The sequence below is a fragment of the Neolamprologus brichardi genome, chromosome 3, assembly GCF_056152115.1.
Source record: "Neolamprologus brichardi isolate AB-2024 chromosome 3, ASM5615211v1, whole genome shotgun sequence".
Taxonomy (NCBI): Eukaryota; Metazoa; Chordata; class Actinopteri; order Cichliformes; family Cichlidae; genus Neolamprologus; species Neolamprologus brichardi.
In genome coordinates this window covers 41493215-41507723 of record NC_142106.1, presented here as the reverse complement: position 1 = coordinate 41507723, position 14509 = coordinate 41493215, and the positions used below count along the sequence as shown (strand labels likewise).

Here is a 14509-nt window from a genome sequence, read left to right as displayed (position 1 = left end):
TTGTTGCCTTTAAATTAAAGATTTTGCTAAACTAAGGGTCTATTCAACCTCACCAACTAAAAATGATGACGGCAATAAGTGGAACAATATGACAGACCTGACAATGTTACCTCAGCTTCATGCTCTACTGTCCCTGCAAAGCAAGACTGGACATACAGCTAATCATTGCTAGCCTATGTTGTAATAAAACTCCACACATATTGTTAGTTAAAGACAATCCGGTCGTTAAGTCTGACGTCACTAGCCGTGTCTGGGCCTAAACTCCGCTGCAGGTCCATATATCAAACGATCACTATGGCATTACTGAGAGTTGAAAAACTGTCTAAAGTCTTTCATCTTTAATAAAATGAACAGCGTTCTGCTCTACCAGGTGTAACAATTGAGTTTAACATCCAGGCATCCATGAAAAGGGATTTTATGACATTTAACGGAGTTAGAAGTTAGCAGGAAGTTAGCTCGCTAGCTTCTATCTAAATACAATATAGCATGTCCTGACTGCGTGGTTTTGGAAACAAATTAAAACGTACAGCTCTGTTATCACTTCCAACATGAAGACAGAAAACTAAACAGCAGTGACGTTTGTAGGATTACTGAAGTTTGGCTAGCTGATATATAATGATGTGTTACGTGACCGCTAGCGACACAGCTATGTTAGCACAATATAAACAAGCTAACTTTTTTTCCACTCGATAAAAGTTAACGTGAGTGTTCTCGGTGGTCAGGAACAAATGTAATCGCATGGCAGGATGCTGTAAACGGACCAAACTTCAGCCAGGAGAACAACTGAGATAATCCATCCACAATACGAGGTTAGTCATTCATATACTGCTGCATGGGCTGGGCTGTAGTTACATCCTAAGGTTTTAAAAACTGAGCTTAAATAAATGATTAGCGGTAATAAAAGCCGAGGGAGGTCAACAGTGATCACTGACTGTTTTAGGAGCTTTTTGAGATTAAATAGAAGAAAATACAAAACATTAAACATGTTAACAACACAAAAGCCATATTAAACGCAGACTACTTTAGGCCCGGAAGTAGGATTCGTCACGTCATCACTTAACGACCGGATAGAAAGGTTACTACTTAGTACACTGAAGTGACCCTGTTCTCAATGTATACAACTTAGTATTAACAAAATCTATAGCATGACTGTACCATGAATATAATGAGCTGAGAAAACACATAACCAATATTAAATAACAGGCAATAATCCATGAATATGATTAGGTCAGGTCATGTTTAGCAGAGACAGAATAATCAGGTTCACACACACACTGCATCTCAACTGCAAGCACACATTTTGTCATTGTGACTACAGTCATTATCAAGTCCGTATGTTTGAGACTGATGAGTCATCTTCATAGTCAGTAAAAGCTGCAAAGTTATTATTCCTCTAATTGTTAAAAACAGTAATAAAGTAGTAATATAATAGTAGTAAAGTAGCAGTAATAAAAATAGTTTTAAGCCATGTAGGGGCTTATGTGGTTTAGTTCACTGCCTGCTATCTGCAAACCTTTCTATGCATTATATTATAAATGTCATATGTTAGTACCTTCTGTGCAACCTTCAGGAACAACTTGAGAAATTTTTCTGGAATTGAATGAAAGACCTGCAGCTGAAAAATAAGCATCAGCCTGAAAATTAATGCACAATCGTTTCTAGGAAAACTTGATGCTGTATGCAATTCTGACAGGATTTTCTGATTAGGCAGACCCACCCCTTTTGCACCGAGAACCAGAGAGGGTGGGGAATATTTTAAACCATGCTGGAGACACCAGTGCAACAGGATGATGGAAAGCGGATTTCTTTGTTCACACAAAGAAAAGTACAGGTGCTGCTAATTTACATGCATAAGTGAGAGATGTATAAATAGACCATCTTTGGTTTAAGCTTGGTTCAGACTGTACTGAAATGGGACTAAATATGAGATTAACTCTGAACCTTACTCTGGTCTTCTTGTTGACACTTGACTATCTACTGACTAACAAATATCTGTGGAATCTAGTGGGGGCAGACACGCAAACACATACACATGATCTTTAGATTCAGATAACTAGAATTATAACAACATCACTATCAAGCCTACATGCAATACTACAGGTACTGGCTGGAGGATGAACCCAAACACACCCACACACACACCAGTATTGGTCAAATATATTTGCATTTTAACGCCTGCTGGATTTTACATACCTGTTAGTTGCCTTTACAACTTGAAATACACACAGTTTCTTGTTTCTTTCACGGTTCATCCACTGTGACTCCACGTGAAGTCTGAAAAACTTTCACTTAATTCTTTTGTTTGGTTGTTTTTTTCCTCCCTATCACTTAAATCGAGCCTGCGTGCCAAACATTCTTTGGCCGTAGCTTCAAAAATGTTCGGATTTGACGATTGGCTTGATATTTTTTAATCAGCGTACACTGAATGTCTTTGGTTTTGGGATTGTTGGATAGATAAAGTCAGTTATTTGCAGGCTGCAGTTAGGAATTTGTAGACCAAAAGATTAATGGTAGTGACAACAATTTGTCATTTATTCTTTATCTGAAGGTGTTTTTTTATTTTTACAACACGAAGGCAAAGGTATTTTCCACCTGACATTAAGTGTAAAGGTTACAAAACTAACCAGGAAATCATTAGCCGGATACACGGGCGTGAATACACAGACACCATGTTTACTGTAAACACCCTATGATGTGTTGGTGTAAGAGGGGGATGGTGGGTCTATAATTGGACCTCACCCACTCCCTAATTAACCGCCATATGTAGGATCCCTCTGAAGTCTTATTTCCCTCTTTGCATTTTCATCGTCTCAATCGCTGCCTCGCTTTACTCGCTAAGCAACGTTTAAAAACATCTCTTCCTCCTTAATTGATTAAAGACCGAGTCTCCTTCTCCAGACTGCCTCCAGATGCCCTGACCCAGTGACAAACACCATCATTACCTGACCATATAATGCCAAACACACACAGAGTGGAGGGACCACCCCTGGAGCAGATGTCTTACACGGACAAACTAATGAACACCTCTTGAAAAATCACAATGTGTAACAGCTCAGATGTAGAAAGCCAAACACACGTTATACTGCCTTCACCACAAATTATTGTGTGTGTGTGTGTGTGTGTGTGTGTGTGTGTGTGTGTGTGTGTGTGTGTGTGTGTGTGTGTGAGAGAGAGAGAGAGTGTGTGTGTAATGCCAGTCAAGAGAAAGCAATTAGTTGGAAACTGATAAAAGTGGCTTCTCCGGCTGCACCTTTGGTCACTGCAACTCTCTGTGTGTGTGTTTTGTAATAGCTTACGGGAGTGGTGTGTGAAAGAGGGCCAGCGTGCACTTAGTGTGAGTGTGTTTCAGCAGCTGCTTTGGCAACATGGTAAAAGTTGATGACAGTAGGTAACCTTTGGACTCAAGACAGAGGAGAGCGATGAGGGAGAAGTGAAGCCAGAGATGTGAAAGTATGCCATAGGATTGAATATGGAAGGAATGAAATAAGCGGGTCTGTAAAGATTTATTTAGTGTAGGTGTAGATGGCGTCTGATGGGCATACACACATACTAGATCTAAACACCTGAGGCTTCTCTTGAAGTCTTTTTAATATTTTGGTTAGTGCTACCTTCTTGCACACGCTCAGTACTTTTACGTGCACCGTTTTTCCTGTTTGCAGGTGCTGCACCATTTCATTTCCACGGGGTTCATTTAACTCTCATCTGATTGGGCTGTATAGGCAGCAAATGAACCACTAACCCTTCCGAAGACAGAGGCACATTCTGCATACTGAACAATACCCAAGTGTGCACAGGTTTCACTCAGCTAAATAAAGTGGCAAGATCCATTTTTGTGATTTCCCCCCCTACTGGAAATGCTAGATTGTAGCCTGCAAATTAATGTAGAGACTACAACCGGTTCTTTTTTCCTCACTGAAACACAGGACTGGCTCTCTGTAGCAGATTAATGTTCACTAAAAGAGAAAATTGTTGTTTGAAAGGCAGTTGTCTGATCAAAGTGCTCTTTGAGAGTAAAGACAAAAGTGTTTGTCGTCGTCAGGAATGACTACAGTCCAGTCTGTGGCACAAAAAAACAAAAAATTCTTGTTTCTCCTGCAAATGCTCTCCGCTCGACTCGATGGACCTACCGAGCTGAACTGTTTCTCTGCAGAGAACTTGCTTTTAACGCAAGCGCAAAGAATTAAGAGCAACACAAGAAAGCCAACTCCTGCGCCGAACAGATGACAGGCGTCTACATTCAGGGAGCTGATTGGACATGTGCCACAAATACAAAAGCATCTGAATGTGGAACAATCACCAGATTTGCACGTCACACTATTCAGATTAATGTGCATCAGAGCATAAACAGATACACCCTCTGCAGTCTTCAATCACCCAGTGTCCATCTCTTTGAATCATCCCTATAACCTGATCCAATTTCAACACTCTGCTTGTCACAGTGATTTCTAACAGCGCTACGCGGGCCAAGTGTATTACTATTCCTCGATGAAAACAGCCAAGAAACCTTGCTGTGCAGTAAAACGGTATCACATAGTGATGCTCAACTTTCCTGAAGACTAACATTGATTGGTCAGTTCACCTACAGGAAAGCTGCCATAGTGGTGATACAAAGTTTTCACATTACGGTGGTTCAAGTACTTTATATCCTTTATGAGATAAAGGCCATCTAGGACCAAAAATGAATGGTGGAGGATTGGATACAACATGACATCTGACCAGACTCAAAACTCACAAGACACAAGACAGAAAGAGGGAAATACAAGAGAAGGGCAAAGGGGAGACTCGTCTGAAAATTAAGGAAGAGCTTAAGCAAAAGACAGGAAGGAGATAGATGAATAGGAGGAGGAAGAAAGACGGCAATGACAAATGGGCAAGAGATTACATACAAGATAAGAGACGGCAGAAAATGAAGGTAAAATTCGTAACAGAGTCAAAGAGGAGAAGGAGACGAGATGAGATGCAGAGTTCAGATGGCAGTTCCAACACTTCACATGTGGCTGTGGTTGACCTTCCACCTTTCTCTTCCCTCTCCATCCGGCCCTTGTTTCTCACCACTCTGTCAGGATGTCAGCAGCGTTTGTCGACATGGTGTCGGGCCCTTCCCGCAATTCTGCGCATCCGTTCCTCCCCTTCTACTCTTTCGCTCCTGCCTTCACTCTAATCTCCCAAACATCTGTCTCATAACTGCAATTTGTGGCACGCCGCTTCCGCGCATCAATCAAGAGCCAAACCAAGATATCCACTTTGTGAAAATACTGGCACACAGGAGCAATTGGCACAATAGTGAAGCTCATTGTGCTCTCCTAAAAAAAGACAGGACGACTCTGCTGGTGAGAGAGATCGGTTTCTCTGGTCTGAAATGTGTTCATTTTAAACATGGCCTTTCACAAACATGTCATTGTGAAAGCCCGGTTTCCATCTCCAGCATCGTCAGAATTCAGCGTTGAGACATGAACAGCAAAGAGTCTATTTGAAAATGGAAAGGAAGCGTGGCTCGACAATATCTGATCTTGTTTTCAGAAAGCAAAGATCACCCTAGAATGCTGTGGCAGATATTTCCCATCAGAGCTGCAGCGTGCGACTGGATACGGTCAGGCTGAAAAGCAAACCTTTACAAGAAGGTTCAACGGTTTACTTTCATTTAACATGCTAATAGATTTCTTGCTTAATAGATTATGAGTAATGAGCAATTCAGGATACATTAAAAACTAAACTATAAAAACTTCTCTTATCCAACGCAGTGGATGCACACTGATTGGGACATTGCACAAGTACAATTATTTAGGAAAATGATGGTTGTGTGTTGAAAAAGGTTGACTTTTCATTGGCTATAAGGTGAAATTCAAATAAGCCAAAGTGCAGACTATGTGCATTTCTCTTCATTTTTTAAGCTGAAAATACAACTCAGTACTACAAATAGACATCCCAGCCCCCCAGTAAGCAACTGAATATCGTCTTGGAGGCAATACCTCCCCTCAGTGACTTCCAATATTGTCTCCATTTGGCACAATCAGCCGTACTGGCATTAGCATATAAGAACTTCGCAAAAAAACTCAAACTGTTAGACCAATTTTTCAGACATTTTTGAAAACGCTTTCATTCCTGATGTTTTGATACAACAGGCTCCAAGTATTTAAAAACTACTCATGTGACATTTCTCACAATATTGTTTTACATGGGAGTTCCGCAAGGAAACGTTCTGGTTCAACTGCCTTTTTTTTTCTCAAGTTTTTAAGTACTTAAAACCTAAGTAAGTAATTGTTTTATATGTTTTTGATGCAGTGACTTTTTTCTTCTAAAACACACCCTGTTCTTTAGACCTTTAGCAACAAAAGTGTTAGAACTCTAATCCCTTGAAAATTATGAACAAAATTTTAAAAAGGAACTCAAAAAACATCTATAACAACATGTCACAACATCTCACTCAGCCTCTGTTAGTTATATAGATGCAACAAATTCCTCCTGCCTCTCATTTTGGTGTCTGACCACAAAGAAACTCACTAAACCACTACAGGAGCGAGATTACATCGAGCTTACCTTCCTTCCTCCTCTCTGCCTTTGCTGACTTACTGTAACATGTCTTGGCATGCTACCACCACCTGCACTACAGCGAAATAGTTTGATGTAATAAACAAAATATGAATCAGTCCTGACTGAATCAGTTTTCAGGCACGAACTCCAGGGGAGGGGTGAGACTCGGGTTTGGATGGCGTCCATAGCTGCCCATTTTTTACATGTAGAGCACAACACAAGACATTCTCACTCTTGGAAATGATATGTAGGGTAGGGTATGCCGGGGGGCAGGACACATGATACTGTCTTGGTTGCTGTGAAATCTCTGGATGATTAGCTGCTCTATCCTCACATGTGCAACTGGACATCATCCAGACTTTGTACTATAGGTAGCTGGCAGCTTGAAGATCAGTCCTTCAGAATGCATCAAAAGTGTGTATTCACACATGCAATCTCTGTTGGGCAATCTCTAACAAAAACCTCAGGAGGGCCACAGTGCATGGATGATTGCAGCTATATGAAAACAGCTCTATAGAGCTAATGGAGGCCAAAAACTTTAAAGTGGTCCTGTTATATATATTTTTTTTTTTTTATTTTGTCATGTATAGACTAATGTCTAATGTCTGATGACTATGTCTTTTTTTAATCCATTTCTTTGTGCATAATTTTAATCTCTTGGAAAATCCAGTTGATTGATTGGTTGATTGGTCTTAGTCAGTGGTAAGATTCATGATTTGATTATCAAATAAAAATGCACTCGACTGCACTCTCAAGCCAGTGGTGTCAGAGCACAAAAAACAGTGCGAGTGCAACATTGGCATGAGTACCACCGTGCGTCATCCTGGATGCTGCCGCACATGTTTGAGCTTGGACATCCATGAGCGCGTCATGTCTGATCTGATAGGCCTCTGTGAATATCTGACTGGACAGAGGCAATGAGATGAGGTGCTCCAGCATGTACACCCCACACTATGCCCGTTTCACCAGCACAATGGCCAACGATCAGGAGTTTATCCAGATGATTGCTTGGCCAGCATTTCGTCTCAGTAGGTTTTCTGTTGAACACGCCAGAACATGCTGGGTCATAACCACGTTTAAGGCTGCACTTATCCAGGAATGGAGAGCAATGCTTCAACAACAGATCCAGACAGTTTTGCAGTCCACGTGCTATCGTCACATGCATAAGAGCCCATGCCTCACATTAAACTTATAGTGTTGGTCTATAAAATCTTTTGACTAGCACATACTGTTGCCATGGTGGGTGCTTATATTAAGCACTCATAGGGGGAGGAAGCTACAATGGTTTGTTTCAGACAAAGGACGAGGGGGCTGCACCAAGGTTGGGTATTGGATGTATAAGGATCAGTGTTAAATTCATTGCATAGTTTTGCACCTTTTGCACGAGTAGAAAAACTTTTATTTCGTCAACAAATAAAAATGAGATGAAAACATTCCAGAGAGACGAGATCCAATCTCTCACCAGTAAATCTTTACGCTTTATATTTTAGTCAGATGAATCGACTTTAGATCAAGTCTACTATAATTTTATGATATTTAGTTGAGTAAAAATTTAAAATTTAAACAGTTAAATTATGACTTAAACACAATAACATTACAGTCAAAAGACTATGACTTAAAAAAAATATAATTATAGTCGGAATTAACACAGATAAGCATTATTTTAAACAATGAATCATGCAAAGCTACTCTGAGAGGTTATTATAATCAGACCAACGCCATTTTCAGTTGATTTTCTATACTAAGCACTAAACAACCTGTAGATATGATGGAGGTATTGAGCTTTTGACAAGTAAGCAAATAAGAATATTTCCAGAATTCAAACTATTGCTTTAACAACCTGAACGGGAATGGGGTATTATAACTGAGCAGACCACGGAGTCATTAAAATTAAACAGACTCACAATCATCCAAATATCATATTTGGCTTTTGATGTTTGATGTTTAACTTTCATGACTTTATCCAAAGCACACAAAAGTGTACTTCAAACTAGATTAGAGTAATGGCAACCGCAGAAAGAAACGCCTAGATGGAGTTTCTGAATTGTGAACAAGTGCTGGCTGTCAGTTTGGTTTGCCAGCACCGTCCTGATAAACACAAAGGACAACAGCAGCTTTAAGTTTCTTCAGCTGTCACCAAGATTACAGTTCTGCGCCCCTATAAGTGAACTGCTGTGCATTATTTAAAGTCTGACAAAATAATCCCAACCAGATTGTGGGAAATGAGCCCAAAAAGCAAGCATTTTATGGTCCGGCGTGCTTCACTCAACTTACAGGGTTTTGAAATGGAGCCAAAACCTGTAATCCCAAAATGATGCCAGGTTCCCAAACCTCTGTACAATTAATGAGCAACTTGTGATTCCATGGGACTTTGTTTACAAGCCCAAGTCTGCTTGTAATTATGCAACGTGAATATAAACAAGTCCACAAATTTCGGAAAAAGTCTACTTGGTCTATTCATTTTGGTAATGACCAAAGCGAACATGGAAGCATGTGCTCTAAAAACAAGACAGAAAAAAAGAAAAATCGATTGAATGAAATGTGCAAACACTCTGCATAAGAAGCAAATGTTAATGCTGTTAAAGTTATTTCTTTTCTTCTTCTTTTTTTTAAATCGACTCTTAAGATTCATATCAGGACACCCTACAGCACACTGACAGCGATCCAAGCAACTCTGTGGACAAACTGTCTGTCTCTGTTTGTTTAACTGTCTGTTTAGGAGGAATTTTAACCAAATTCCAGTTGGAATTTGTCTAAATTGAATTGTGGCCAGGCTGCAGAGGGCAGAGCAGCTGCAATGGTACAGTCAACAGACGGACCAAGGGAGAGTGAAGGAAAATGGTTTGGCTCTGGAGCCTTTACAACAAGCTCAAACAGGAAGTCATTCAACACAAAACGCACACCCATGACAAAACAACCACGCGTGCACACAGAGCACGTGCGCTTGTGTGTGTGCGGACAAGCCCGATCGCAGACACATTCCTTCCTCCCCCGAGCATGAGTCAGTATTTGTGTGTGTGTGTGTGTCATTTGATGTGCCTACAGCAGACTTCCTAAAGGCCATTCAGAAACAGAGCTAAAGAAATCTAAAAACAATAAAAGTGGAAGAGAATACAGCAGCTGAATGAGTGACGTGTGTGAAATACAAGAGACATGAATTAACTATTAAGAGAGAGGCTGAAGCTTGAAGGGATGGTGAGGGAAGAACAGGATAAAAATCGGAGACATGTTGGGGAAGGACAAAGTAATGAGGAAGAGAGGAAAAGAGGGGGGGTCGAATGAGGGTTTTTCATATAAACAAACTGCACCGCCCTCAGGCACTTTCTGTATATGTGTGTGTTTCCTAATGCTTATCTCAGTTTGCTAAGTACTTAAAGGAATACACCAAGTCTGTGACACAGCTGGCTTAAAACTTTGGCGAACATCACTCTGAGAGTAAAAAAATCACATTCAATATTCTTAAATATCACAGTTAATAAATGACAAGCAACCACCAATAGTTACAAAACTACTGGCTCGCTATTATTTTGGATTCACGCTCAATTTAAAGCAGATGACGTCCAGTTTAAACACACCTCTGAGGCTTTAAATCTGGAAAGCTGCATCGTTCTGTTTCTGTGTCGGAAAAGCAAAAAAAAACAACTTTTAAATCAAACGCAATCAAATCAAAGCCGCACGCCTACATTTCCTTGTTTCCATTCATAAACTTTGAAATATATTAATTATCTGCCTGAAATGATTTTTATATTAGTACAAACAGGATGACTCTACTGTGCGTTGGGTGGGTCATTTTTGCCTGATTAAATGTTCAAAGACGGTGTGACAAAAGACTTTAAAGCCTTTTTGTTATTTCCCAGTAAAGATGAGGGCGGCTCTTTGTGCGAAAACAAAACATAACAAAAGAAAAAAAGAAGGGAAAATAATTCAACAAAAATACTGATATTTCAAACATTAATCGAAATATCAGTGTCGACTCATAACCGGTGCATTTCTTCATTTTTTTTAAAAAGTGTAACCACAGGAAAACTTTGGGGCAACTGCGCCCCGAAGACCTTACTAATCGGAAGGTCGGTGGTTCATTTCCCGGCTCCTCCGGCATCTGCATGTTGAAGTGTCCTGGGGCAAGTTAATGAACCTCAAATTGCCCCATTGAATCCTTCAGAGTATGTGTGTGTTAGGAAGTACTTAAAGGCATAGAGTACAGCGCAGTGGGAATGGGCTTTGAGCGGTCGGTCAGTGCAGGATTCTGCAGACCTCAGCTGGGCTGCCATGTTCTTTTTAGAGAGAATAAGCTTTCTCCTGGCAACCCTTCCAAACAAAACACACTTGTTCAGTCTTTTTCTAATTGTACTGTTGTGAGCTTTGAACATTTGTAATGCTAACTGAGGCCTGTAGACTCTGAGATGTAACAGAGTTTCTGCCTTGCACTGCACAGTCTGACCTTGGGGTGAATTTGCTGGGATGTAGTTTCCTGTGAAGACTGTGTTACCCTTAACGCACACCTAGATGCTCCAGATCACTAAACTGCCAAAGCATCTGCTTTTACTCAAATGAAAATACCACCCCATTAACCATTTTGTCATTTACTAGTCCAAATATGCAAAATGTGCTTCTTCTTGAAGAGTTTCTTGCAATGGATAAATAAAACTCATCTTATCTTACGTCTGGGACAAATAAAGGCATCAATTTGGAGAGAACTGAAAGAAAATGAATGCTGACTAACGGCTTTAAAACTGGTAACCTTTGTTTTTTTTAGCTGTTTATTCTCTAAAACATTAGCAAACGGGCGTGTGTGTTATCTGTCCACTCAAGATGCCCATTTTGTCCCACTCATATGGCAACGATACCCAATGTACAATAACAGGCAGCTTCAAATCCTGCAATCGTAAAACTGACACCAGATAATGTTTATATGTTGATTTTGGTGAAATAACTTGCTATAAAACGGCTGTTTGCTTTAGCCTTATATTAAAATGAGAGGAAGGTGCAGCAGCACAAAACACACACTAACTCTTCGTGTTGTGTTAGAGAACAAACGGAAATCAAAGGGAGTAAGTTCAACAGTAGTTTGTCAGCCTTGAAGTTATTGCTGAAAGAATGCGGAGCTGAAAATATGCACAAAAGATACCAAACTTTTACTTGCTTTAACGCAGCATTTATCGTGCTGTGTGGAAAGGGAGGAAACTGAGATGCTCGTTGACTCTCTGCTGGCCAATTAGAAGCATCTTTTTCACTCACAGTCTGACTGTGTGAAAGAAGCCGACCCGTGTTCCTGAATAAAACCACCGAGTCTCTCGCTTTCTTTAAATATTAATACAGTCTGTTTCATGTCTAAGAACCTTTCTGGACACAGACTAGCCGATTTTAATCCTCAGAGCAAACGTGCAGAGCGTTCCTCTGCATGTTTTAGTAGCAACAGGCCCTCTTGTGTCGCCGTAACTCACTTGTTGACAGCGGAGGGAAAAAACGGCAAACGGAGAGGAGCGAGAGACAGACAAGGGCACGCACATATTTTTAAGTGTTCACACACTTAATAAGCGGCATAACCATTTCCTGGGTATTCCCTTTGAGAGACAGAGAAACAGAAAGCTAGTGTGTGAGAGAAGGGAAGGAAATCAAAGGGAGTTCAATGTGTTGCGTGACGAGACCCTTTCCATGAAGGCCTGAAACATACACACACCATTTTATTGTGATGACATGTCGGGCTGTGTTGCTTATAAGTTGTCTTAGTTTCAAACACTCTTGTGGTTCTTTTTTTTTTCGCCCTGTTAAATTGCACTTGGCTGAAAGTTTCTCTGCGTCTTGTGTGTCAACACAACTGCACCATGTCTGCAAAGTGCTGCTATGATAACGGCTTTATTGGAGTTACACACCTGCCCAGCAGCGAGATTGTTGATGACCTGCACCGCACATGGATAAACACACTGTGGTGTACACAGTGCGAGCAGCTGTAATATAAATCCAACACACAGGGCCTGCAGACTGAGCCCTTCAGTCAGCCACTCCGTTAATCATTGATGGACGCCCAGACACATGGACACCCCCCACCCACACACACACACATACAGGTCAGTGACACAGGCTGGTGTGTGTTTAGGTTTCCCGTACACACTTCAGAAACAAGCAGAAACCAGAGGGGAGAATTAATCACAGAAAGAAAGAAACAAAAACAACATTGATTCCAAATAGATGTAAGTCCTGCAGAGACAGGTGCCTTCATCCTTAATCCCCTGGGAAAAGGTGGTGCAGAGGTGGGAAGGAAGAGGAGGGAGGGGAGAGTGTGTGTGTGTGTGTGTGTGTGTGTGTGTGTGTGTGTGTGTGTGTGTGTGTGTGTGAGAGAGAGAAAAGTCTGAGCTGAACCGGAGCCCAGGGGGAAACCGGCTTGACAAGAATTCAACACAACACTCACATTCAAGCACAGATGCCTGCTGGCGACTACATGGGGAACTTTTTTTGGCTGGAGTATCTGATTAACGCGCACATTTGCAAATAAAGTGCGCTGCTGTGTTGAGCACAGACTGTGCACACACACCTGTAAATACATTATTACATCTGTGTCTACATCTCAGCCAAACGCGCGCGCGCGCGCACGCACGCACAGGCACGCGCGACAGTGGGCCTACTGTCAAAACTGTCATGTTGTCCCTGCTCGTGTCTTTTTAGTCAAAGCGTGCCGCATCAGGACGGCCGATCGCACTCGTGTCGCTTCAAGGTCTTTTGCGACACGCAAACATAAATGGGACACTATAATGCGTTTGCTCTGAAGGAAACTTTCAGACATTTCATTCTCACCTCGTCCCACTTGACGAATTTGCCGCCCATCTTCAGCGCTTCGTGGACGGCCACGGGTTTCAGCTGCAGCGCGTGGACTCCCGGCTTGGCCCCGGCCATGACGAGGGACTCCCAGCCCGGGTGCCAACGCCTAAACCCCGGCTACGGCGACTTGGAACTCCTCGGAAGGAACAGAAGGCTCTTCCTTCCTGCACTTCCAGCCCCAGAGCTTCTTTTACTGTTCTTCTTCTTCTTCTTTTTCCGGGGAGAGGGTTAATTGAATCACCGAGCGAGGAAGGGAGGGAGGTTCTTAAAAGTCAGGCACTGTCCTTAAAAGTTAGCGAGCCTCTCCGAGAGTTTGAAGAACATGAGGAGTAAAATCCAGACTAAAGACAGGACTCGGGTTGTTTCAGTGCGCACCGCCGCTGTGTCTTGTCCGCGTCCACGCAAAGCGGTGACGCGCCTATAATTCCACTTTTTTTTTTAAATCATAAGCTTTGATTCATATATTTGTTTATTTGTGCAGAATCCTTTAATCACGCACTTGAGCCCTTGAGATCCTTTCCTTCCTTCCTTCCTTCCATCTGGTCGACCCCTCTCTCCTCTCCCTCTCGTTCCACTACCAACTTTCTCTGCTTCCTCTCTCTCTCTCTCTCTCTCCCTTGTCGCCTCCGACGCGTTTTTTCTTCTTCTTCTCTCCTCCTCCTCTCCTCCCTGCATGTTTTCTGTAGGGAAAAAAAGAGAGGATTTTTGAGAGGAGAGAGGGACGGCGTCAGATAGCGCTGAGTGAATGAGAATGGGGTGGAGGGAGGGGGGGTGTAGTAAAATGGGTGTGTTTTAATTCAGTTCCTCTGCCTGCTTCTCTGTCTTCTCTGTACAGCATGCATGCAACAAAAGCTCAGAGAACACGGTCCAGCATATCACATATATGCACGATTGTTCCTGTTCCATGATTCGGCATCTCCAAATCTCCCCAACTCCATTCAGACAGCTCCAATCAATCCTAACTCTGCTTCCATTACATTGGGAGACCTGGAAGTGTCATATTTAAAAGATAATGACCCTTTTTAGACAGTTTGGTCTCTTATTTGAAGTAAATCTACAAACTTCCCATCGTGCAAATTCAAACTGTCTTCCATTAAAGTTATGCTTTTCTCTACATTTACCTCTAAGTTCATATAAAACATGGCCAAGGTCATCTCAGGAA

The 14509-nt window shown here is 41.7% G+C and overlaps 1 protein-coding gene across 1 annotated transcript in view; it reads right to left on the bottom strand.

The window, feature by feature from the left end:
- The window catches only part of plcb3 (phospholipase C, beta 3 (phosphatidylinositol-specific)), a 56298-nt gene extending 42322 nt beyond the window's left edge, over nt 1-13976 (bottom strand). The window contains exon 1 of the mRNA XM_006802458.3: nt 13324-13976. Within this exon, the coding sequence (XP_006802521.2) occupies nt 13324-13422 (99 nt within the window). The 5' untranslated portion in view covers nt 13423-13976. The remainder of the gene's footprint in view (nt 1-13323) is intronic.
- Between the last annotated feature and the right edge of the window lie 533 nt (nt 13977-14509).